At 43.3% G+C, this 26,537-nt stretch overlaps 2 protein-coding genes across 4 annotated transcripts in view; one reads left to right on the top strand and one right to left on the bottom strand.

The window, feature by feature from the left end:
• The window catches only part of eva1c (eva-1 homolog C (C. elegans)), a 30,008-nt gene extending 6,736 nt beyond the window's left edge, over positions 1–23,272 (bottom strand). The window contains exons 1-8 of one of the 3 annotated variants that reach the window (XR_005131809.1): positions 22,658–23,272; positions 18,631–18,800; positions 16,522–16,645; positions 16,291–16,443; positions 15,080–15,223; positions 9,763–9,840; positions 9,587–9,676; positions 7,878–8,340 (exon numbers count right to left, since the gene is read on the bottom strand). Coding sequence is in view for 2 of the 3 variants with exons in the window: in XM_037547409.1 (XP_037403306.1) it covers positions 7,964–8,340; positions 9,587–9,676; positions 9,763–9,840; positions 15,080–15,223; positions 16,291–16,443; positions 16,522–16,645; positions 18,631–18,800; positions 22,658–22,781 (1,260 nt within the window). In the remaining variant the exon portion in view is untranslated. Of the gene's footprint in view, positions 1–7,283; positions 8,341–9,586; positions 9,677–9,762; positions 9,841–15,079; positions 15,224–16,290; positions 16,444–16,521; positions 16,646–18,630; positions 18,801–22,657 lie in introns of those variants that run through there. The other 2 variants (XM_037547409.1, XM_037547410.1) reach the window with 2 other exon arrangements.
• cfap298 (cilia and flagella associated protein 298) lies at positions 997–7,745 on the top strand. The gene is made up of 8 exons (XM_017717091.2): positions 997–1,215; positions 1,354–1,510; positions 3,351–3,518; positions 3,602–3,669; positions 4,550–4,708; positions 6,014–6,145; positions 6,873–6,968; positions 7,121–7,745. Exons 2-8 carry the CDS (start codon positions 1,372–1,374, stop codon positions 7,229–7,231), a joined length of 873 nt encoding a protein of 290 aa, XP_017572580.1. The 5' UTR covers positions 997–1,215; positions 1,354–1,371; the 3' UTR covers positions 7,232–7,745.
• Positions 23,273–26,537: the final 3,265 nt, after the last annotated feature.

Below are 26,537 nucleotides of genomic sequence, written 5' to 3'. Positions count from 1 at the left end.
CAGCAGGTTCTCTGAGCTTCACCAACCACATCAGCAGGTTCTCTGAGCTTCACCAACCACATCAGCAGGTTCTCTGAGCTTCACCAACCACATCAGCAGGTTCTCTGAGCTTCACCAACCACATCAGCAGGTTCTCTGAGCTTCACCAACCACACGACCACTTCTACACATAAACACCACACAGACATGAGCCTGGATCACTGCGTTCCCTCTGTTTTATAATCCTATCCCACTTTCTGAGAGCGATATTCCTGAAATAGTGGAATTTTGGACAGTATCTTTCTTAAACTGCTGCTCTGTAATGATACTGAATGCAGTCCAGCAGTGACGTTGACCTCCCCAAGATGGCGGCGCCATTGATGGGCCTGGCTGGACCCTGGCTGGACTCTCTGTATATTTATACGTTTGACTGTGAGATATTTTGCTGTCACTAGATAATAGACAATATACAGCTAACACAGCTTTCTTGTGGAAAGTTAATTTGAGTGTTTTTTAAATTTAGAAGTAAGTTAACGTGCCCATCTGATCAGGTAGAACCCGGCCCTGTTAGCCAGTTAGCTCTTCAAAATCCATTGCTAATAGCAAATATAATTAAAATTGTGCTATTTATTTATTTATTTAGTATAATGTGTGTTCCTTTAAGGAGCTCCGCTGGTGACATCCTGGATAAATAAAAATAATGCATGGCCACGGCTTAGTAAGCTGTGGTCTTGTTCCCATGTCTTACTAAGTCGTGGCCACGCGTTAGGATCTCGTTCCCACGCATTATTTTTTTATTTATACAGGACGTCATGGGCGGGGCTCTGTGTTCTTTTCTGTGTCTTTGGTTTTTCTTGGAATCGAAATGACTCGGTGTGGAATCGACTACATGGATTAGAGTCGACTCTGGAATCGGATTCGACTCTGGAATCGGAGTCGACTCTGGAATCGAACAGCCCTGGCGGGAACGGCGTTTGCGCGGCCCCGTTTATATCAGAGAATACGGCGCTAGTGTTCCCCGGATGTTGCGTGGCGCTGCCGGACGCAGAAGGACCTGTGAGTAAACACGACAGGCTGCCGAGGCGTTTGGCGCTGACAGCGACTCTTTTCCGCTGGGCTGTTGAATGTCCTCCTGCTGCTTCTCATAACCTTCGTCGCGGCTCCAGAGTCCAGCGCCTGTTCCGAAGCGAAGCGCTGAAGCCGGAGGAGCTGCGGAACCTTCTAGCAGCGGCGCGGGTGAGTAGAGCCGGTGCCATGGCAACGAGGGCCGGTCTGCTAAAACGGTCGCTAAGCAGCACAGCGAGCGTTATTACCTGTAAGTTATTGGTTTATTACAAAGTCCTTATTACGCTTTCTGGCTTCCTCTCTGACCAGAGAACCCTACCAGCAGTCATGGTCCAGATTCACGTTAAACGAGGAGAGGAGAGCCAGTTTCTCTTCAACACCAGCGTGGACGTGTCCATCGAGACGCTCGTCCAGCAGGTCGCTCAGATCTACAACGGCAGGCTGAAGGTGGACCGGGTCTGCTCGGGTAATCTCACAGAGGAGGAAGGGCGACAGCGCTTTAGGGCCACTGTCACTCTTAATAGAGATAAAAACGGTAGACTTCGATATTAAAGCGGCATGAACACCAGGAAAGGTCAGTATTGTGGGCAAAGCCTCTGTAAAGTGAAGCAGCGCCTCCTGGTGTTAAATGAGGGGCGTTGAGTTGGTGGAAGCTGCACTTTCATATCGATTCCCCCATAAAGAAACACTCAGTTTATCTAGAATAAAGAGCCGGACGGACTCGGAGGAAACCGTCTGTCTGTGCTGTTGAAGGAGAACCTCAGGCAGGGTGGTCTACACGGCTACCGGGGGCTTCACCTCCCCCCATTCAAAGAGGGCATGAAGTTTCACAGACGGTGAGGATGAAGATCAAAATGATCCACAGAGAGACGGGAGTGAGTGGAGCTCCGGCGCCAGGACAGCAGCCGAGACCCCAACACGTTACAGCAGCCCCCCTACAGTTAGACCCCCAACAGTTGGACCCACTTTGTCCTCCAAACATTACGACTTTATTCTCAAAGCCTGCTCTGTTTATTTTTAACAGTGGCCCTAAAACGCAGTCGTAGGAATGTTGGGTGTGTGTGTGTGTGTGTGTATTTTGTCTTTTTTTTTTTTTTGGAACTTATTATTTATCAAAGGATCACAAAAAGATTCACAGCTTTGCAGTCAGGCCTCATTAAGTCAGGTGTGTACATACAGCCTGGTGTACATTCACGGCATTTGGCAGACGCTCTAATCCAGAGCGACTCACAGTTTGATTATTTCACACAGGTGGGTGAAGGTGGTGTTAGGAGTCTTGCCCAGGGACTCTTATTGGTATAGTGCAGCGTCTTTACCCAGGCAGGGATTGAACCCGTCTACAGCGTGGAAGGCAGAGGTGTTACCCACTACACTAACCAACACTGATGTTTACAAATACTTGTCCAAGTCTACCAACAGACTTGGAAAAACAATCAGCTTGGTATAAGGGAGGCGACGTAATGGAATCGGGATTAAGGCCTACTACCTAATAAAATTTAATTACCCCATGTCTTCAAACTGTTATTGACCCTGCTGGTTCTGCGTCTGTAGTCTCAAATTGTGTTATTTTTCATATTGAGTAGTTCCCATAAACGCTGAACCCAGGACTCCTATGTTGGAACGGTCATTCCCATGGAACGGGTAGATTTGGCGCCTGTTATCAAATCCCTGGGGGGACAACTCCGAGCAGTGACACTACAGGTTCTTTAGGAACTGGAATATCAAAGACCGAGTTCAGAGCATTGTAGATATCCTCCCAGTTCTTCCTCAGCTTTACACGCTTCGGTTTCCCCACAGTTCCTCTGCTCGCTTCCGTTTGAATTCCCTCCAGCTACTAGAGCAGGTAATTGAATGGCATTCTGATCAGATATCTTTCCAAATTTCTACTGAAATCTCCTTGTGCGGTTCGGTTTCCCACTCACGCTTAATGTATAGGGAGTTATGTGACTCCGCTGATTTAGGAGTTTGATATGAATCTGATATTACCCTACAGGATGTCACCTAGTTGTATTTTGAATTTTGGGGAAATAATTTAGGGGAAGATGCCCTGAATGAAGGACAGTAGGCATTACAGCACATTTACTGTGTGTTTACTACAGTCTGTAACTGTAGAACTACAGAGTGCAGCTATACAGTAAGTGGAGCTGATAAAGTGGACAGTGAGCGTAGAAACAAGGAGGTGGTCATGATGTTCTGCCTGATCGGCGTACGTTGTTACAGTAATCCTGTAGAACTTCATGTAGTATTACTGTGGTTCTCATAAGAGACTAAGTATGAATTAATATTCTGTTTTCATGCTTCCTCAGAAATCCCAGAACTCGCAGATCACGGCATCACACTTCCCCCCAACATGCAGGGCCTGACAGAGGATCAGGTCACAGAGCTAAAACTGACGGATGAATGGGAGGAGAAGTGCGTCCCTAGTGGAGGCGGCGAGTTTAAGAAGGACGAAATTGGTCGTAGGAGTGGACACGGTAAGCACTTTGCTACCTACTGGAGCGGTTCTCTGCATTTACCTCCAGCCGTTGAGCTGAAACGCACTCTTCCTTTCATGCAGCTCCCAGTGATAAAATGAAGAATGTTTTGAAGAAAACTGTGGAAGAAGCCAAAGCCTTAATATCTAAAGTAAGTCTTACAATCACATAACGACTGCGCTCACTGTCCACTTTATCAGCTCCACTTACTGTATAGCTGCACTTTGTAGTTCTACAGTTACAGACTGTAGTCCATCTGTTTCTCTGATACTCTGTTACCCTGTTCTTCAGGGGTCAGGACCCCCATGGACCCTCACAGAGCAGGTACTATTTGGGTGGTGGGTCATTCTCAGCACTGCAGTAACACTGACGTGGTGGTGGTGTGTTAGTGTGTGTTGTGCTGGTCTGAGTGGATCAGACACCGCAGTGCTGCTGGAGTTTTAAAACACTGTGGCCACCCACTGTCCACTCTATTAGACACTCCTACCTTGTCGGCCCACCTTGTAGATGTAAAGTCAGAGACGACAGCTCATCTGCTGCTGCACAGTTTGTGTTGGTCATCCTCTAGTCCTTCATCAGGGGTCACAGGACGCTGCCCACAGGAAGCTGTTGGCTGGATATTTTGGTTGGTGGACTGTTCTCAGTCCAGCAGCGACACTGAGGTGTTTAAAAACTCCAGCAGCACTGCTGTGTCTGATCCACTCAGACCAGCGCAACACACACTAACACACCACCACCATGTCAGTGTTACTGCAGTGCTGAGAATGACCCACCACTCAAACAGTACCTGCTCTGTGAGGGTCCATGGGGGTCCTGACCACTGAAGAACAGGGTAACAGAGTATCAGAGAAACAGATGGACTACAGTCTGTAACTGTAGAACTACAGAGAGCAGCTATACGGTCAGTGGAGCTGATAAAGTGGACAGTGAGAGTAGAAACAGGGAGGCGGTCAGAACGTTACGCCTGATCGGTGTAGGCTGAACTGTGTGTTGAGAACATGTAACCTGTATTAATTTCTTTTCTCTTGAAGAAACAAGTTCAGGCGAATGTGTGTGTGACCATGGACATGGTGAACGAGGCTCTGGACCAGCTGCGAGGGGCCGTTATGATAGTGTACCCAATGGGGCTTCCACCCCACGATCCCATCAGGATGGAGTTTGAAAATAAGGAGGACCTTTCTGGAACACAGGTATCTGGCGACTGTTCTCAGACGGGTTCACTCTCAGCCTGATTCACTCTCAGCCTGATTCACTCTCAGACAGGTTCACTCTGACAGGTTCACTCTCAGCCTGATTCACTCTCAGCCTGGTTCACTCTCAGACAGGTTCACTCTCACAGGTTCACTCTCAGCCTGATTCACTCTCAGCCTGGTTCACTCTCAGACAGGTTCACTCTCAGACAGGTTCACTCTCAGCCTGATTCACTCTCAGCCTGGTTCACTCTCAGACAGGTTCACTCTCAGCCTGATTCACTCTCAGCCTGGTTCACTCTCAGCCTGATTCACTCTCAGACAGGTTCACTCTCAGACAGGTTCACTCTCAGACAGGTTCACTCTCAGACAGGTTCACTCTGACAGGTTCACTCTCAGACAGAGGCACTCTCAGCCCCAGTGACATCACATGCACTCTCTGCCACGAAGACAGAAGCCGCCCAACGGCAGGGTGACTGTTTAGCGACAAAATTGCATTAAAAGTAAAGTAGGTTTTTTCCTTCTCCTGTAAGTTACCATGGAGGTACAAGGTTTTCTTCCGACAACAGCGATATGTTCAGTGTAGCTCTTTCTGCCCACCAGTACGCGTTTCACTGTTTTTCCTCATAAAACGGACAAAAACCCTGTGGTGGCAGAGCAGCACTGACGTCATTCACAAGCTGGCGGTGCATGTCAGGCTGAGCGTGCAGCCAGGAACCTTCTCAGCCGTGGTGACGGAACCAGAGCTCAGATCAGATACATCAGTCAAAGATTACAGGAAAACAAGAATTTTGTCTTTTAACTGCTTTGGTACAAGGAATCGTACTTAATATGACCGGGAACAGAAACTAAGAAAGTAGAAAAAGGTGTGGAATTCAGTCACCGGAGCTTCATCTCCGCTGGCCGACCACCGATCCCTCCTGCCTGACCTGATGATGTTCTCCTGCTCATCAGCCTGCGTGACTAGAATCACCAGAGGTCTGGACCTGATCATGAACCCCGTCCCTCACTTTGACTGAGAACCTGTGAGATGGTTCTAACTTTAATCCAGGAGGGAGTGATGTAATCAGAATTCAAACTCGAAGCTTCTTTGTTATAAAATCTCATCAGCTCTGTCTTTCTCTCTTCATCCGGGGTCGTCCAGAGGAGGATGGGTTCCTCCAACACTAGTTGTAAAAATCACTACACAAATAAATGTTGTTGTTGTTGTTGTTGTTGTTGTTGTTGTTGTTGTTGTTGTGGGATTCACTGTAACAGCTAATAAAAACGGATGCAGTCGATTCTAACACAGTGCATTCTCTGAAGGCCTCTCTGCAGGTGATCCCAGAGGAAGAAGCTCAGCTATGGTGGGCATCCAAAGAGATGCAACGTGGCAAAAAGCTCCAAGATTATGTTGGAAAAAATGAGAAAACAAAGATTGTGGTGAAGATCCAGAAAGTGAGTTTTTGTGCCTTCAGCAGGATCTGCGTATCAGATGTTTATTTTCATATTTATACGTTCATGTTTTTTATTCTCAGTCTTCCTCATTTGTTCTGGGGACTCATACATACATTACATATCTGCTATTCTTATACTTCACTGTGACACAAAATGTAAATAATGAAAGCTTTGACCGGAATGCCTCGGTGAGCGCGTTGACATGCAGGTCATAATTGGATTTCTGCTGTTATCCCATCAGTCAAACGGTCATGTAAACAGCATACTCCGATTTAGAAATCCGATTAAGGAATCTGATAAAGAGGCAGGACTTTAGCTCAGTAGTCAGATTTCTCAGTGCAGGTGAGCTCTTACTCGGATTTCTTTCGGACTTCTCAGTCATTTCATGCCTGAAAATGACCACAAATAAACGAGCAGCAAAGCACTTTTGGAGCGACGCTGATACCAAATACACGCTTGACGAGAGGCATTTAAATGGCACGATGTTTTCAAAAAGCCGCGGTATGAAGTTTGGGTTTTACGTCACGTCTTCACCTCTGAGCTTATTGGCTGGTTGTAAAGCAGAACTCTGATTCCTGTCTGACCTGCAGTTTCCTCTTCATCTGGCTACTCAAGACGATGTAAACGTGTCGATCGGATTACTGACAAAATCGGATTTTCTGCAGTTATGGGATTATTGAGTGCCTGTAAACGCGCTCAGCGTTAACCTTAGTTCTGTCTTTCACAGAGGGGTCAGGGGGCACCAGGAAGGGAGCCTTTGCTTAGCGAGGAGCAGCATAAACAGATGATGTTGCACTATTACAGGAGGCAGGAGGAACTCAAGGTGAGGCTCTGGGTCAAGCTTTTCTTTATGCATTGATTTTACTTGCTGATTGATTCAACAGGCCTCTGAACCTTATGCCCAGACATCAGCTTCACTGCCTCCACTGCCTCTTTTCACACAGTTGACTCTGGGCTGTTTTTGCTCCTTTGCAGAAACTGGACGAAGCAGATGACGATTCCCATTTGCAGTCCGAATGGTCAGACAGGCATGCTCTAAAGAGGCAATTTCAGGGACTTACCAATATCAAATGGGGTCCAAGATAACTGGACAGAAGTAACTTTGTCTCAAAAATGTGGGTATTTTTTCTCCAGTGAAGATTTTGATGCCTTATTCACCCACAAACAAGATTTCCTCACATGCTGTGAAAATCTACCTTTTTAAAAATGATTTTCAGAAGATAAATACATGTAAATACAGCTCGGGTTGACCGTTTGGTGTCACTGAAATATGAAATATGGCCTTGAATAAGTATTCATTAAAATAGCTCTCTTCCAAAAAGTGCTGAAAGAAGGATGCAACACATTTCCTGTCTTTGTCTGTGATCCTGGCACTCGCTCCATCGAAATCCGAGGCTGTTTACAAGCTCCAGGACTGTGAACTTCATCCAGGAGAGCGATTGTTGAACATTTCAGTTCCTCAAGGCCAAACGAGCAGCAACGGGACAGAGAGGTGTGGTTCTGCGAGTCGATCAGAGAGACAGCCAGGCACATGATATGCTTCTGAGAAATAAGGGCTCCTTGGTTTAAAAGTGGGAAATAAAGGGTCTTTGATTTAAAAGTATGCATGCATTGTCCTTTAACACCGACACTCAATGCATATTAAACGTTTTTAATTCAGTATTAAATAACTTAATAAGAAATATATGAAAGGTGCATAAGTAACGTGTAATGACCACACAGTGATCGTCACCTGAGGATCCATCCGACTTCCTAAATGACTTGCGTGTACATGCATTCATCCATTGCAGCAAAGCGAAGGCAGTTAACGTGCGCTGGTCAGTGAAGAGTACAGGAGGTACCGTTGAGGTACGCATGCATCCTGATCTCTTGGATGACCATCTCCCGTCGTTCCAGCCTCTCCATCAGCTCTGCTGCTTCAGTGGTATAGGTCATTTCCTCCCAACAATACACTGTCCTGCCCACGTCCGACATCACAGAACTGTCCATCAATGGCTCAGACTCCTCCTCGTCATCAGTGTCGTCGTCATCGTCGTCATCTTCAGTTTTCGGTTCCTCAGGCTGTTTCTTCTTCAGACAGCCTGTTCCTTTAAGATGCCTGGTGCATGTTAGCTTCACGGAGACGGCCAGCAGAACGACAAGCAGCCCCAGACAGACGCCAGAGACGAAGAGCAGACCCGCCATCTCGGCATGTTCTACAAGATAAAAGTGCACTTTCATTCACGAGAGCTTGGTCATAGAACAATTGGCTCAAAACTTCATTAAGTGGGACGTAACCGTTGGCAACGGTTTAATAATGGGCAGAGGTCCAGTTCAATTCATAGGGTGAGCTCAGCAAATGGACATCGAGTAAACTGGGACGAGTGTTGCTCTTTGAGTGACGCCAGCTGATCAAATGTAACTGTTATGGATAGTCAATGACAAGAAATGTGATATGGATATAAATCATAAAGAATGAGGTGTATATATTAGAACTTGATCAGGCATAACATTCTGACCACCACCTTGTTTCTTCAGTTACAGACTGTAGTCCATCTGTTTCTCTGATACTCTGTTACCCTGTTCTTCAGGGGTCAGGACCCCCATGGACCCTCACAGAGCAGGTACTATTTGGGTGGTGGGTCATTCTCAGCACTGCAGTAACACTGACATGGTGGTGGTGGTGGTGGTGTGTTAGTGTGTGTTGCGCTGGTCTGAGTGGATCAGCCACAGCAGTGCTGCTGGAGTTTTTAAACACCTCAGTGTCGCTGCTGGACTGAGGATAGTCCACCAACCAAAAATATCCAGACAACAGTGTCCTGTGACCCCTGATGAAGGACCAGAGGACGACCAACACAAACTGCAGCAGCAGATGAGCTGTCGTCTCTGACTTTACATCTGCAAGGTGGACTGACGAGGTAGGAGTGTCTAATAGAGTGGACAGTAGAGCGCTGCTCCACTCACACCAGCGCAACACACACTAACACACCACCACCACCACGTCAGTGTTACTGCAGTGCTGAGAATGACCCACCACCCAAACAGTACCTGCTCTGTGAGGGTCCATGGGGGTCCTGACCACTGGGAACAGGGTAAAAGGAAAGGACATGCATTATATGTAGAATAAGTGTGTTTGTGTGTGTGTGTGTGTGTGTGTGTGTGTGTGTGTATATATATATACACACACACAAAAACAATAAGTATTAAGCTGTTATGAGAGTCTTTTAATGTGTCCACCAAGAATTGAGCCAGGTTTGCTGAGGTCACCGTATAAAATGCATAATTTAGTAAACGAAGCCATTCGGAGAGGTTGAGTTTAAGTGTGTATGATGTGAGATAAACAGAGAAAACTCGCACTGAAACTCTTAAATGGGTCAAACATCAGCGTGCATGCAACCACAGGATGATACGTTTAAATGAACGAGTAGTTTAGGTGTGGAGAGAGAAAAGATTTGCCTCTACCTTTAATGTAGCCATATGTCATAAGAGAGCTGCTCAAAATAATTCCATTGTTTTCTGGTAATCTGGAATCCCTGACATGCGGAAAATCCCCTATGAATAATGAGGTATAAACATTATACATACATACTTACACAGTCATATGCTGTAGATCAAATTATGGAACTGCATGTCATTACCTGCCTTGGTGGTCTCATGGGGAGCCGAGGTAGTTTTGAAAAAGTCAGGGTCAGCCTCTCTGAGCAAACTCTGTGGGACTGACAGGAAAACAGAGCAAAAGTGTCCACTAAGCAGAGGTCAGTTATTACTTCAGTCAGAGTCACGAGAGAATAGAATTAGGACGGAATAAGTCAATTCTTCATCTTTATGACCGAGTCAGGACCCAGACACTGTTCTGTGCGGACCTGGACTTATAACCGCTAAACTATGGGGAAGTATATCATTTTTATAGGGTGGTCCTGTTTTAATCAGCATAACTTTTCTAGCCTTTACGGTGGCTTTAGTGGCCTGGGAGACTCACAGACCAATCACATGTGTTATAAATATCACACGTCACGCTACTCAGCCAATCAGATCTGTGCATTATCAGAGAAAATGTAGAGAGGAGAATCCCTGCCATCATGCTCGAGCAGTAAAGCCCCGCCTCCTGCTGCCCGAAACCCATTTACTGTATAAATAAAGGAAACACACAGGTGAGATTTCTTTGTTTTTCAGTGAAATCCCTCCTTCTACATTCTATAATGAAAGGAAAGTTCTGGTTCAGTGATTAGAGACTATTTTAACTTCTTTTTTTATCCTTTGAGCTCCGTTCACTCCCATTCATTGAGGACTTGCTCGCGGGCGCCCTCTGCTGTTCAGCAGGCCTGTTTTTGATGTAATGGGGGAAATAAGAAGTGGCCAGACTCCTCATAAACTGGCTCTGGCATTACGATGAGCTCTGAGACTCGAGTGAGTGACGCCACACAGGGGAGGGACGAGGAGAGAAACAGAAGTCAGAGAAGAAAGTGAGTCAGAGGGAAGTTATTCCACATGACGTGATCTAAAAAGAGGAAACTGACAGTAAATGTTGTTGAAATCTGACCGAACTGGACTTTATTTGATCTGATATTTGGTAAATGTTGTTGAAATCTGAGCGAACTGGACTTTATTTGATCTGATGTTCAGTAAATGTTGGTGAAATCTGACCGAACTGGACTTTATTTGATCTGATGTTCAGTAAATGTTGGTGAAATCTGACCGAACTGGACTTTATTTGATCTGATGTTCAGTAAATGTTGTTGAAATCTGACCGAACTGGACTTTATTTGATCTGATGTTCAGTAAATGTTGGTGAAATCTGACCGAACTGGACTTTATTTGATCTGACGTTCAGTAAATGTTGAAATGTGACCGAACTGGACTTTATTTGATCTGACGTTCAGTAAATGTTGGTGAAATCTGACCGAACTGGACTTTATTTGATCTGACGTTCAGTAAATGTTGGTGAAATCTGACCGAACTGGACTTTATTTGATCTGACGTTCAGTAAATGTTGGGGAAATCTGACCGAACTGGACTTTATTTGATCTGACGTTCAGTAAATGTTGGGGAAATCTGACCGAACTGGACTTTATTTGATCTGACGTTCAGTAAATGTTGGGGAAATCTGACCGAACTGGACTTTATTTGATCTGACGTTCAGTAAATGTTGGGGAAATCTGACCGAACTGGACTTTATTTGATCTGACGTTCAGTAAATGTTGGTGAAATCTGACCGAACTGGACTTTATTTGATCTGATGTTCAGTAAATGTTGGTGAAATCTGACCGAACTGGACTTTATTTGATCTGATGTTCAGTAAATGTTGGTGAAATCTGACCGAACTGGACTTTATTTGATCTGATGTTCAGTAAATGTTGGTGAAATCTGACCGAACTGGACTTTATTTGATCTGATATTCAGCTGTCGACTGTATAAGACGCGAGGAAATTTTCTCTTCCTTTTTAAATTACAGTACAATGAAAACATTTCTGTGAAAGAAAACAGAAAGGCATGAAAGTTGATTCATAACTCCACTGCTGTACCACTAAGAAAACAGAGCAAAGACAAACATGACTCAGTCTTAAACAAACCGCAATATCCACTGTTCAAACAGCAGCACAAGCTCCCAAGGTTCTGCCTGAGGAACCAAGCTGGCACAGAAGTACAGCATCTCCAGGGCCCTTTCAAGCAGAGGCTGATGAGTAATCCTATTCTTCATGTGAAAGTGCCTGATGCCAATCAGCAACAAAGGCCTGGCATTTAAACCAATTGCAGGAAGTCCTACAGGAAGGCCACAGAGTCTCCGAATGCCAGTCACATTCTCTGCGTCTATTCCTGAACAGTGCTCCGTATTTACTCTGTCATTGTACTTCAGGAAGAAAACGTATGGATAAAGCAACACACCAACATGTTGCAGGGAGTCCACGTAACGTCTCACTTTCCCACACTCAGAAACAATTCACACATACAAGAGAGCTTCAACAGTTCATCGAGGGCTCATTTTAGGTGGGTATAGGCTCCTTTAGTGTCTCCCAAGCGTTGTCCTGGCGTTCCGCTGCACAACATACGTGATGTTTTTCCTTCTCTAACCCATTCCACCACTGGAGCAGTCGTGGGCTGGAGGTTAGGGAACTAGCCTTGTGACCAGAAGGTTGCTGGTTTGATCCCCTAAGCTGACATTGTGTGACTGAAGTGCCCTTGAGCAAGACACCTAACCCCCAACATATCCATGCGCTGTGGATAGGGCTGCCCACCGCTCCGGGCAAGTGTGCTCGCTGCCCCCTAGTGTGTGTGTGTTGATTAGTATGTAGTGTTTCACTGCAGGGATGGGTTGTGGGACTAATAAGGATCTCTCAAATTTTCACAGAACTCCTCAGAGAAGCGGTGCTGGTATAGAATCTGTAACTGTCATTAGAGTCATAGTAAAGAAAGAGAGGACTCTGATCTTGATCAGCCCTTCTACTCTGAGACAATTGTGAATATGGGCCTAGATCCAACCAGTCAGAGTGGGATTGGGCATATTAGAGCAGAGAACTCACTAAATTGCCTTATGGGTGCACTTCGTAAGTACAGTCATACGCAAAGGTTTAAACACACCAAGTCAAACTTGTTTAGTTTGATTTTGTTAACCCACTTTACTGCATAATTTATACTTATTTACTGAATTTAACATGGACGAGAAGGCCTGGCACACAGTCTCCGCTCTAATTCATCCCAAAGAGGTTCTATGGGGTTGAGGTCAGGACTCTGTGCAGGCCAGTCAAGTTCTTCCACACCAAACTGGCTCATCCGTGTCTTTATGGACCTGCTTTGTGCACTGGTGCTCAGTCATGTTGGAGCAGGAAGGGGCCGTCCCCAAACTGTTCCCACAAAGTTGGGAGCATGAAATTGTCTAAAATCTCTTGGTGCTGAAGCTTTAAGAGTTCCTTTCACTGGAACTAAGGGGCCGAGCCCAACTCCTGAAAAACAACCCCACACCATGATCCCCCCTCCACCAAACTTTACACTCGGCACAATGCAGTCAGACAAGTACCGTCTCCTGGCAACCGCCAAACCCAGACTCATCCATCGGATTTCCAGACAGAAAAGCGTGATTGGTTACTCCAGAGAACACGTCTCCATTGTTCTAGAGTCCAGTGGCGGCGCTTTACACCACTGCATTCCACGCTTTCCATTGCGCTTGGTGATGTAAGGCTTGGATGCAGCTGCTCAGCCATGGAAACCCATTCCATGAAGCTCTCTACGCTGTTCTTGAGCTGATCTGAAGGCCTGACCTCTGTGCACTATGCCCCTCAGCATCCGCTGACCGCTCTGTCATTTTACGTGGCCGACCACTTCGTGGCTGAGTTGCTGTCGTTCCCAATCGCTTCCACTTTGTTATAATCCCACTGACAGTGGACTGTGGAATATTTAGTAGTGAGGAAATTTCACGACTGGACTTGCTGCACAGGTGGCGTCCGATCACGGCACCACGCTGGAATTCACTGAGCTCCTGAGAGCGACCCATTCTTTCACTAATGTCTGTAGAAGCAGTCTGCAGGCCTAGGGGCTCGGCTTTATACACCTGTGGCCATGGAAGTGACTGGAACACCTGGATTCAGTGATTTGGATGGGTGAGTGAAAACATTTGGCAATATAATGTATATTCTTTCTATATGCAATATTTTATGCTTTATTTTTTTCCCCTGAAAAATGTTAAATAAATAGTAATTGTGCATTAAAGGTTGCAGACGTGTGTTTGATGAATTTACTGACACTGACAAAAACAACAAAACCGTGTCATTTGACCCGGGGTTCCCTTTTGCATACAGTGGTACACAATTATTAAATGATGCTGCACAATTTATCAGCTGCCCTCTGCCTGTTAATCAGCGGAGATGGACCACTCTAGAAACACAGCTGACCGGATATTATTTGGGTGGCAGATCATTTTCAGCACAGCAGTCAAAACATGAGAGCGTCATGTTGTTGTGCGTAATATTTTTTATATTTCATAAAAGTGTATCAGGCACAACAGTGAGTGTGTTTACATGCACTCGATAATCTCATAATTGCACAAAATCAGATTTTGTCAGTAATCTGATCAACACGTTTAACATGCACTTGAGTAATCAGATATAGGGGAATTCCGGTTTAGACAGTGATCAGATTTCTGCTTTACAACCAGTCAATAAACTCACAGACGAAGACGTGACGAAGACGTGACGAAGACGTGACGAAGACGTGACGAAGACGTGACGTAAAACTCAAATTTCATGCTGTGATTTTTTTAAAACATTGCAGTTTTACCCTAAAATATGAACTTAAATCATCTAGAAGATGATTCTCATGGCGACGCTGCTCGCTTATTTCCTCTACCGCCGTCTGCGCAGACTGAGAAGTCCGAAAGAAATCAGAGTAAGAGTTCACATGCACTGAGAAATCTGACTATTGAGCCAAAGTCCAGCGTCTTTATCAGAGTATGGCGTTTACAACCGCATTTGATCAGATAACTGCAGAAATCTGATTATGATCAGATTACTGAGTGCATGTAAACACACTCAGTGTTGGAGTTTTTCAACACTGTATAAACCGGCACACACTTATCTGGCGTACGGTTAACGACTCAAGCTCATACACACTGTGTTAGTCGTGCGCCAGTCCTGGTACCTTTCTGACCACAGGACCCCTGCTGACTGGATATGTTTGAGTGTGGCGTAAAAACCCCAGCAGTCCTGCTGAGCTGGGCTGTGATACTCTCACACTAGTGCAACAGCAGAACAGAGCTGCTACCACACCACTACCACCACATCAGCGTCACCACTGCACCACTTTAGTCCACCATACACATAACATCTGGTCAGTGGCGGTCCTCGTCCATTCACGGATGCCGCACAGCACAGCAACCGATGAGCTGCAGTCACAGTAAACCTACAAAGTGCACCTATGGTTGGTGTACATAAGACTACTAATAATAAGCCAATGAAATGTTCATACCACAAGAGTAGAAGACGGTGAGGTACGTCTTTGTTCCAGGGGCGCAGGGGTTCGTGAAATGCTGATCATCAACAGCAAGCAGGCACCACTGCTTTCCATAACACGCACTTCTCACTGCGTTTAGGGCCCCATGATATAAACACTCTGTTCAACACACATGGATATAAAAAAGGATAAAATGCTCACTGACAAAACTCTCCAGAAATATTTGAATCATTCTGGTTGAGAACTTGTTGTTGGAAGGAAACCATCCATTTTCTAAGCCTCTTCTCCCTCAGGGGGGGTGCTGGAGCCTATCCCAGCGGTCATCGGGCGGAGGGCAGGATACACCCTGGACAGGTCGCCAGTCCATCGCAGGGCTTTATTTACAGTGGAAGGAAACCTTGTATCTCCATTTTTGACGTTTTTCAGTTTTTGACATAATTTAAAAATACTTGCGACCCTTTTCAGTGTGCGTACATTTCATGATGAATGGACTGAAAGAAATGACCCAAATTTACTTGGAAAGACGTCTGGTTCCATTGACTTCCATTAAAAGTAAAGTGGGTTTTTTCCGTCTCCTGTAAAGTTACTATTCTGGAGATACAAGGTTTCCTTCTGTCAACAGCAAACTGCTCTAGCGTTATTGACTCTAGCTGTGGCCAGTTTTCACACAGCTATGTAATATAGCTGAAATAGCCAGTGTTGTACGCTGAGATTATGTGGAGGAAGCCTTTTCTGAGCAACGTTGTTTCTTAAATACACTACATTTCCAAAAGTATTCGCTCGTCTGCCTTCCCTTTGCAGCTATAACAGCTTCAGCTCTTCTGGGAAGGCTTTCCTCAAGGGTTAGGAGTGTGTTCATGGGAATTCTTGACCGTTCTTCCAGATGCACATTTGTGAGGTCAGACACTGACGTTGGACGAGAAGGATGTGGTTGGGTGAGTGAATACTTTTGGAAATATAGTGTATGTTTTTCCAGGTGAAAAGTTGGTATCTGTACCTTTTCATAACCGAATGTTTTAAAACAATAAAAGCCTGGAGGCGAGGCGGGGTGTGTGGAGTCAGTCCAGCTTAGAACTCATCATTTCAGTGGGTTATGGTCCAGTTATGCTCCCTGACGGAGATGGAGCCTTGAGGGTCCCACCCCACTGACAGTTTAGTACCTTTGCTTCTGAGAGTGTAGAAACTGATCACTGGGTTAAAACATTTAGACCGACTGACGTACTCACCATAAGGAGGTGGCTGTTCCTCCTCTGAAAGACAAGCCTCTCTCTCTCTGAGTTCTCTCCCGTACACGGCCCAGTAGATGTTCAGCACCTTTGGATACTTACAGTGGAGCAGCATCTGATCTCCCTCACACCTGGTCCTGTTCTTATGCTCCGCTGAGTGGAGAAGACCTCAGCTGGGTTTACAGGGGAACTATTATAGCCTACAATCAAACATACGGGTGAAGTACTCACTGGGTTTGCAGCTGTATGACACATGAAGGTATTTGGGAGTCCCGGGGCAAGGGTCTCGGCCAAACAAATGACGATGAACCAGAACCTGACAGTGTCTATGGCCCTGGCATTCTGACAGCATCTTCTGGTGGAGAGAAGAATGCAAAGGTGCTTTAGTGTGGAGTTTCGGGGGGGACATTTATTTTGCCATTACCTACCATTTACTCCTCTCCTATGAAGGCTGAGAGGAATGGTGCAGACAAAAGAACTTATTTTTAGACACTTTTAATTACCTATCAACCTTTATTTACAGTGCTTGTGTGGTATAGACCTTTACGAAACAGCTAATGAACCTACACGTCTTTTGAGTTGTATGTAATGCTGATCACTTTAAAAGAGTAGCAACACCAAAAATGACATTTTATTTGCTGACAATGTATTTTAAAATATTTTAGGCCAGCAGTTACTGTTTAACAGCAACTCCGATTTAGCCCTCGCTGGTTTAACGTTGGTTAAAACAACGTTGCTCAGAAAAGGCCTCCTCCGCCTAATCTTAGCGTACAACACTGGCTATTTCGGCTACATCACATAGCTGTGTGAAAACTGGCCACAGCTAGAATCAATAAAGCTAGAGCCATTTGCTGTTGACAGAAGGAAACCTTGTATCTCCAGAGTGGTGACTTTACAGATGAAGGAAAAAACCCGAATTCACTTGTAATGGAAGTCAATGGAACCAGAAGTTTTTCCAAATAATTTTGGGGCATTTCTTTTGGTCCAATCATCGTGAAATTTACACACAATGTAAAAGGCAAGATGTCTTTTCAAATGATGATAAAAAACTGGAAAACGGAGATACGAGGTATATAATTAGATCATTTTACACAGGTAGGCAATGGTACTATTTGGAGTCTTGCCCAAGGACTCTTACTGGTATAGTGTAGGGTGGTTACCCAGGCTGGGGACTGAACCCCAGTCTACAGCATAGAAGGCAGAGCTGTTACCCACTACACTAACCACCCAAGAGGTATGATGCATATTGTATAGGCTAGAATTTTATCCCATTCTGATTTGTCAGAAATGTAATAGAGGAGATGGGTGGACCAGTGGGATGAGGAGGGAAAGGGGGTTGTTTTTGGTGCGATTCAGTTTCGTCACATTGTGATAAAGTGCTGTTTGACTAACAGAATATATATATATATATATATTTTTTTTTTTTTTTTCTATTTTTTTTTTTCAGTTTTTGACAATTTTTTACATAATGTTTACAATGTGTTTAAATTTCATGAAGAATGGACCAAAAGACACAACCCAAAATAACTGGAAAAAAGTCTGGTTCCATTGACTTACATTAAAAATAAGGTATTTTTTAAGGTTTTTTTTCTTCTCTTGTAAAGTTACCATTATATACACACATATGCCAAAATGTTCACAATTCATTTTGAGCAGCCGCCTTCTGTAATGCAGCTTCTAGAGAGTATTAAACACTCTGGACGTCTCAAACCACTCTGGCTTGGTTTACATCTTAACAGTTAAATTATACCCAAAATTTTTAAAAATGCTGGATATTCGCTTTAGGATTAAGAGTTGGGCTGATCTGATCTGAGATCTGCAAAAGCACAGCTAACGTCTCAGCTCACTCAGTAAAACCCCCTGTGCTGAACTGACCCGTGTTTGTGTCCAGCTGGACATGACTGTAGGTGTTGATTGAGTTAATTCAATATTGGGCTTTTCTTCTTGCCTGATCCCTCAGAGGTTGAGAGTAATTTGCATTTAATGTCCTGTTTTTATAAAATCTTGTTCCTGTCATGTTGTGTTAAGATCTCAGCAGCTGATTACACTGATTTTATGATCTCAGCGCTGATCTCAGGATGTCCTGATCTCGTTTTCGTAACTGCCAGACAGCCCAAGCCTATAAAGTAAAGCGACAGGCTGGCTCTGTTCTTCTCTACGCTCAACATGAGGCACCTATCGTTTCAGCTTTGGCCTCTCCGTTCAGGCTGTGTTGAGTCCATCAGAGCTGCTGTATCTCCACCACATAAGGAATGAAATGCTCCCATTCATAATTACACATATAATCCATTGTTATCGTGTCAGGTGTGTAATAAACGGTGCACCTGCAGGGTTTCTCACCTGTAAGGCTGTGCGTGCGGAGCAGCTGATCTCGTTCCCAGCACGCGCCCCGTCCTGCCCGTAGAAAGCTGCGTGCACGGCGATGGTAGAGTGGCGCGGGCACGACAGCAGCGCGCGCTCTCCGTCGCGGGCGTGCGCCGAGTGGCTGTTAATGATCCTGAACAAGTAGCCTAACAGATGGACACACACTCAGATGGACACACAAACGGCCAAGCTTCCAGCTCTGTTCAGTCAGCACGAGGAGCGAAACTCGCGTTTAGTCCCACTTTTATAGTTATTCTCCGTCATCATGAATCAGCTGAGCGGCCAAAAATACTCAAATAAGTGTGCGAACGACTTAAGTAGCGGTAAAAATAGCTACAAAAAAAGTGGTCAAATTATGAGCTGGTATTTCATAACAGAAAAAGTTCTACAGTACTATTATTATGACTACCTCATAATCATGATAGCGTCTCATTATGACTTGCTGTCCCATAATTATGACTTGATAATAATGAGAAAGCTCTCATTATGAGAAAGTGGATCATAGTTATGATTTAATGTTAAAATAATTACTTGCTACAGCATATTTATCATACAAAAAATTATGGCAAAATTATAATTATGAAACGCTAAGTCGCAGTTATGAGAAGGCGAGTCATAATTATGACAGTAAGTCATAATGAGATGTTAAATCAGAATTATAAGATACTATGTCATAATTGTGAGAAAGCAAGTCATAATTATAGATATTAAGTCATAATTCTGAGAATCGCATTATTAAGAGATACTAAGTCATAATTTTCAGAAAGTAAGTCATAATTATCAGACGGTAAGTCATGAATATGATATCCCAGGTTGTAATTATGGTTTAGTATCTCATAATTATAACAAAATCTCATAGTTATGGTTTAGTATCTCATAATTATGAGATTAAGTCATTATTATGATATACTAAACCATAAATTTGAGGTTTTAAAGTGATAATTATGAGACTCTGTCATTATTATGAGTTAGAGTCATAACGGAGATACTGACTCATAAAGATGAGACATCAAGTCATAATTACGGGATACTAAGCCATAGTTATTAGATGCTAAACCATAATTATGAGATAGGATCTCATTCTTATGAGATACTAAGTCATAATTATGATATACTAAGTCATAAGACTTTCGCATCCAGAATATCAGCACAGAGTTTGTTAGGCCTTCTTCTTCTGTTTTAGAGATAATGACTGGTTTAGAAGAAGATGCTGAGGCGCGAGAGGAGAACGGCAGTAACAACGCTGAATAATACTGAGATATTAAATCATAAATATGAGATAGGATCTCGTTATCATGAGAAGTTAAGTCGGTACTAACGCTGAATAATAATGAGATATTAAGTCGTAAATATGAGACAGGATCTCGTTATCATGAGAAGTTAAGTCGGCACCGACACTGAATAATAATGAGATATTAAGTCGTAAATATGAGATAGGATCTCGTTATCATGAGAAGTTAAGTCGGCACAACGCTGAATAATAATGAGATATTAAGTCGTAAATATGAGATAGGATCTCGTTATCATGAGAAGTTAAGTCGGCACCGACGCTGAATAATAATGAGATATTAAGTCGTAAATATGAGATAGGATCTCGTTATCATGAGAAGTTAAGTCGGCACAACGCTGAATAATAATGAGATATTAAGTCGTAAATATGAGATAGGATCTCGTTATCATGAGAAGTTAAGTCGGCACAACGCTGAATAATAATGAGATATTAAATCGTAAATATGAGATAGGATCTCGTTATCATGAGAAGTTAAGTCGGCACAACGCTGAATAATAATGAGATATTAAGTCGTAAATATGAGATAGGATCTCGTTATCATGAGAAGTTAAGTCGGCACCGACGCTGAATAATAATGAGATATTAAGTCGTAAATATGAGATAGGATCTCGTTATCATGAGAAGTTAAGTCGGTACTAACGCTGAATAATAATGAGATATTAAATCATAAATATGAGATAGGATCTCGTTATCATGAGAAGTTAAGTCGGCACCGACGCTGAATAATAATGAGATATTAAATCATAAATATGAGATAGGATCTCGTTATCATGAGAAGTTAAGTCGGTACTAACGCTGAATAATAATGAGATATTAAGTCGTAAATATGAGATAGGATCTCATTATCATGAGAAGTTAAGTCGGCACCAACGCTGAATAATAATGAGATATTAAATCATAAATATGAGATAGGATCTCGTTATCATGAGAAGTTAAGTCGGTACTAACGCTGAATAATAATGAGATATTAAGTCGTAAATATGAGATAGGATCTTGTTATCATGAGAAGTTAAGTCGGCACCAACGCTGAATAATAATGAGATATTAAGTCGTAAATATGAGATAGGATCTCGTTATCATGAGAAGTTAAGTCGGCACCGATGCTGAATAATAATGAGATATTAAGTCGTAAATATGAGATAGGATCTTGTTATCATGAGAAGTTAAGTCGGCACCGACACTGAATAATAATGAGATATTAAGTCGTAAATATGAGATAGGATCTCGTTATCATGAGAAGTTAAGTCGGCACCGACACTGAATAATAATGAGATATTAAGTCGTAAATATGAGACAGGATCTCGTTATCATGAGAAGTTAAGTCGGCACCGACACTGAATAATAATGAGATATTAAGTCGTAAATATGAGATAGGATCTCGTTATCATGAGAAGTTAAGTCAGCACAACGCTGAATAATAATGAGATATTAAGTCGTAAATATGAGATAGGATCTCGTTATCATGAGAAGTTAAGTCGGCACAACGCTGAATAATAATGAGATATTAAGTCGTAAATATGAGATAGGATCTCATTATCATGAGAAGTTAAGTCGGCACCAACGCTGAATAATAATGAGATATTAAATCGTAAATATGAGATAGGATCTCATTATCATGAGAAGTTAAGTCGGCACCAACGCTGAATAATAATGAGATATTAAATCATAAATATGAGATAGGATCTCGTTATCATGAGAAGTTAAGTCGGCACCGACGCTGAATAATAATGAGATATTAAGTCATAAATGTGAGATAGGATCTCGTTATCATGAGAAGTCGGTATCAACGCTGAATAATAATGAGATATTAAATCATAAATATGAGATAGGATCTCGTTATCATGAGAAGTTAAGTCGGCACAACGCTGAATAATAATGAGATATTAAGTCGTAAATATGAGATAGGATCTCGTTATCATGAGAAGTTAAGTCGGCACAACGCTGAATAATAATGAGATATTAAGTCGTAAATATGAGATAGGATCTCGTTATCATGAGAAGTTAAGTCGGCACCGACGCTGAATAATAATGAGATATTAAGTCGTAAATATGAGATAGGATCTCGTTATCATGAGAAGTTAAGTCGGTACTAACGCTGAATAATAATGAGATATTAAATCATAAATATGAGATAGGATCTCGTTATCATGAGAAGTTAAGTCGGCACCGACGCTGAATAATAATGAGATATTAAATCATAAATATGAGATAGGATCTCGTTATCATGAGAAGTTAAGTCGGTATCAACGCTGAATAATAATGAGATATTAAATCATAAATATGAGATAGGATCTCGTTATCATGAGAAGTTAAGTCGGCACCGACGCTGAATAATAATGAGATATTAAGTCATAAATGTGAGATAGGATCTCGTTATCATGAGAAGTCGGTATCAACGCTGAATAATAATGAGATATTAAATCATAAATATGAGATAGGATCTCATTATCATGAGAAGTCGGTACCAACGCTGAATAATAATGAGATATTAAATCATAAATATGAGATAGGATCTCGTTATCATGAGAAGTTAAGTCAGTACAGTTGCTGAACCAACAGAACAGACTGAACTCAACACAAAACGCTTCAGCAAATGTCCGAGCCCATTTCACTGAGACCAGCAGCTACTAATCCACCACAAATGGACTTGGTCTGCATGTAACAGTGAACGGGTCACACGTCATCATCTCAGAGAAAGCTGAAGGCACTAACTTGAGAAGTCGGAGAGTCCGTGCATTTCTCTGCCCCAGAGCAGGAGGACGCTGCAGAGGATCTGAAGAGCCCGCCCGGGTCTGTGGGAGCAGCAGCCCGTGTGCTGTGAGGAGGAGCCCATCATACTCGACACCTCGACTTCTGCATCAAAGCTTCATTAAAGCCCCCCGCGGGCGGGGTGGGGTGGGCTGGTGGGTATTTACCAGGAATTCCAATAAAAACGGCAGAGCAGCGCCTCCCTCACCTGTCAGAGGCTGAGCGCCCAGCAGCCGGAACGGCGTCTGAGACCCCCTCGACAGACAGACTCTACCCCGGAGTCACCAGGCCTCGAGTGCGCTGGGGTTCTGGGCGGTTCTGAGCGGTTCTCAGAGGAAAACGAGCCCAGAGACGGAACATCCGCAGGTGACACACTAGCACATGTTTCAGGAGTGACTCCCTGCCAGCAGACGAGGAAATAAGAAGTGCGCCACAAGTCCGAGCCCCCCGGAGCAGACGGCTCACACCGCCCGGCCGAGCCCCCGGGCGCGTCTCCGCCAGAGTTTCCGCTGATTTACAGGCGCTCGCGGGGCCGACGCGCCGCTGCTGGCGTGTTTAACGCTTCAGAGGAAAAGTGTCGCTCCTGGGAAAGGGGGCGTGGCGCCGAGGGAGAGTGCTGATCAGTGATTGGCTCAGAGGCGGAGGAGAGTTTACTCTGTGTTCAGCTGAATGTACAAACTAGTAATAATAATAATAATAATAATAATAATAAATATATATATATATATATATATATATATATATATATATATATATATATATATATATATATATATGTATGTAATAAACAGTGATTTTCTGGATGTTGTGTTTGTTTATCCATCTCCAAGCCGCTCCTCGAGGAAGTCCAGTATTATATGTAGTTAAAAAGCAGCTCCTGGTTTGACCAATCAGTGCTCAGTAAATTGAGCTCATGATGTCATTGATGATATTAACGAGTCTCTGTGGCGGCTGTGAAGGTGTCGAGGAAAAATATGGACCCGAGAAATTCTTGTTACTTTTAATTGTTTTTCTGTTTATCTGAATTATGAATACGACTTTATTCGAATGTATATTGTGATAAACTCACTGCTGAGGTCAACTGGTTAAACATTTACTTAGATGTCTAAAACTTTCACACAGTGCTGTGCCTGTGTGTGTCTCTCTCTATATCTATATCTATATCTATATATCTATATATATATATATCTATATATATATATCTAGAGAGAGAGAGAGAGAGAGAGAGAGAGAGAAAGCAAGAGAGAGAGAGAGAGAGAGAGAGAGAGAGAGAGAGAGAAAGCAAGAGAGAGAGAGAGAGAGAGAGAGAAAGCAAGAGAGAGAGAGAGAGAGAGAGAGAGAGAGAGAGAGAGAGAGAGAGAAAGCAAGAGAGAGAGAGAGAGAGAGAGAGAGAGAGAGAGAGAGGGGGAGAGAGAGAGAGAGAGAGAAAGCAAGAGAGAGAGAGAGAGAGAGAGAGAGAGAGAGAGAAAGCAAGAGAGAGAGAGAGAGAGAGAGAGAGAGAGAGAGAGGGGGAGAGAGAGAGAGAGAGAGAAAGCAAGAGAGAGAGAGAGAGAGAGAGAGAGAGAGAGAGAGAGAGAGAGAGAGAGAGAGAGAGAGAGCTCTGTTCATGCTTTACAGACACGTAATAAAGTCTAACAGTAATACAAGACGTTTAAATATTAATGTAGAGTTAATTACCCGTTGAGTTAAAGAGATGCTTCTTAAAAGTGAGCACTGTTTGGAAGTCCAGAGAAGCCATGAGCTGTTGCTTTAATTTTCTGGATTGTTATCTTGAGAAAACAAGATAAGTAACTCATTATTTCAAGATAACAATTTTGTTATATTGAGATAACAAGGAAAGTAACTCATTATTTCAAGATAACAATTTTGTTATATTGAGGTAACAAGAAAAGTAACTCGTTATTTCAAGATAACAATTTTGCTATATTGAGATAACAAGGAAAGTAACTCATTATCTCGAGATAACAATTTTTGTTATTAATAAGTAACCTGCTATTTTACTATGTTCTCATGCTTTACTAAGTCATGGCCACAACTTAATTATCTCATTCCCACACCTTACTAAGTTGTAGCCACGCATTATTTTTATTTATACAGGACATCATCAGTGGGGCTCCGTAAGATCACAAACATTAAGATAAACATTAACATAAAGATGAGCAGAGATTCACCAAGCTGTGAAAAACGGCGATCAGGCCATTTACAGGACATAATATCATCAAAAGACTCAGAGAAACTGGAGAAATAAAAAACAAAATGTGTTTGTTTTGCTCAGAAAAACACTAATACAATAATATTAATACAGTAAGTAGTGATTTTGCATATCAATGTGTTTATTTAACCATTTCCAAACCTCTTCTGAAAGCAGCCTCAATCAATCCAATACCTTACTTGACTAATCAGTCCTTCAGTTTGTTAAATCAGATGTGCTGCTGAAGGAACGCAGTGAAGGTGATGTGATGTTTGTGGGCATTCAGGAGAAACACGGAGCCCAACTTTGCTTTTTCAGTTACTTTTAACTCTGTTTGCTCTATGAGATGGATCGCTCTCAGGAGCTCAGTGAATTCCAGCGTGGTGCCGTGATCGGACGCCACCTGTGCAGCAAGTCCAGTCGTGAAATTTCCTCACTACTAAATATTCCACAGTCCACTGTCAGTGGGATTATAACAAAGTGGAAGCGATTGGGAACGACAGCAGCTCAGCCACGAAGTGGTCGGCCACGTAAAATGACAGAGCGGTCAGCGGATGCTGAGGGGCATAGTGCACAGAGGTCACCGACTTTCTGCAGAGTCAATCACTACAGACCTCCAAACTTCATGTGGCCTTCAGATCAGCTCAAGAACAGCGTAGAGAGCTTCATGGAATGGGTTTCCATGGCCGAGCAGCTGCATCCAAGCCTTACATCACCAAGTGCAATGCAAAGCGTGGAATGCAGTGGAGTAAAGCGCCGCCACTGGACTCTAGAGCAGCGGAGACGTGTTCTCTGGAGTGACCAATCACGCTTCTCCGTCTGGAAATCCGATGAACGAGTCTGGGTTTGGCGGTTGCCAGGAGACCTTAGTTCCAGTGAAAGGAACTCTTAAAGCTTCAGCACCAAGAGATTTTGGACAATTTCACGCTCCCAACTTTGTGGGAACAGTTTGGGGACGGCCCCTTCCTGCTCCAACATGACTGCACACCAGTGCACAAAGCAGGTCCATAAAGACCTGGATGAGCCAGTTTGGTGTGGAAGAACTTGACTGGCCTGCACAGAGTCCTGACCTCAACCCCATAGAACACCTTTGGGATGAATTAGAGCGGAGACTGTGAGCCAGGCCTTCTCGTCCAACATCAGTGTCTGACCTCACAAATGTGCTTCTGGAAGAACGGTCAGAAATTCCCATAAACACTCCTAACCCTTGTGGAAAGCCTTGCCAGAAGAGCTGAAGCTGTTATAGATGCAAAGGGTGGGCCGACATCATATTAAACCCTATGGATTAAGAACGGGATGTCACTCAAGTTCATATGCGTGTGAAGCAAGATGAGCGAATACTTTAGAAATATAGTGTATGTGGATCTCTCTGTTTCTAATATACATACATAAAATGAAAGAATGACGTCTCTGGGAGCTGCTGAGAGAGATGTTGGTGGGATCTTGTGCAGAACAGTTATTGCATTTAAACAATTATTGTACTTAAATGAAGCGATCACAGAGTTGAGATATATTTCTACTAATCAGTGATGGAGTAAATGTAATTAGTTTCTGTACTTTAGTATTTTTTTTCGTGTATCTCTACTGAAGATTTTTTCCATTCTGGGCAACATAAATGATGAACTAACCTAACTTTGTGTAAATAGAGCTCAA

This window comes from Pygocentrus nattereri, chromosome 18, assembly GCF_015220715.1.
Source record: "Pygocentrus nattereri isolate fPygNat1 chromosome 18, fPygNat1.pri, whole genome shotgun sequence".
NCBI classification, from domain to species: domain Eukaryota; kingdom Metazoa; phylum Chordata; class Actinopteri; order Characiformes; family Serrasalmidae; genus Pygocentrus; species Pygocentrus nattereri.
Note: the sequence above shows the minus strand (reverse complement) of the source record. Positions and strands in the feature narration are given on the sequence as shown.

Coding starts and splice junctions, on each gene's coding strand:
- cfap298 (XM_017717091.2), top strand. CDS start 1,372: ATGGTCCAGATTCACGTTAAACGAGGAGAGGAGAGCCAGTTTCTCTTC. Junction 3,670..4,549: donor CCAAAGCCTTAATATCTAAA/GTAAGTCTTACA, acceptor TTTCTCTTGAAG/AAACAAGTTCAGGCGAATGT. Junction 6,146..6,872: donor TTGTGGTGAAGATCCAGAAA/GTGAGTTTTTGT, acceptor TGTCTTTCACAG/AGGGGTCAGGGGGCACCAGG.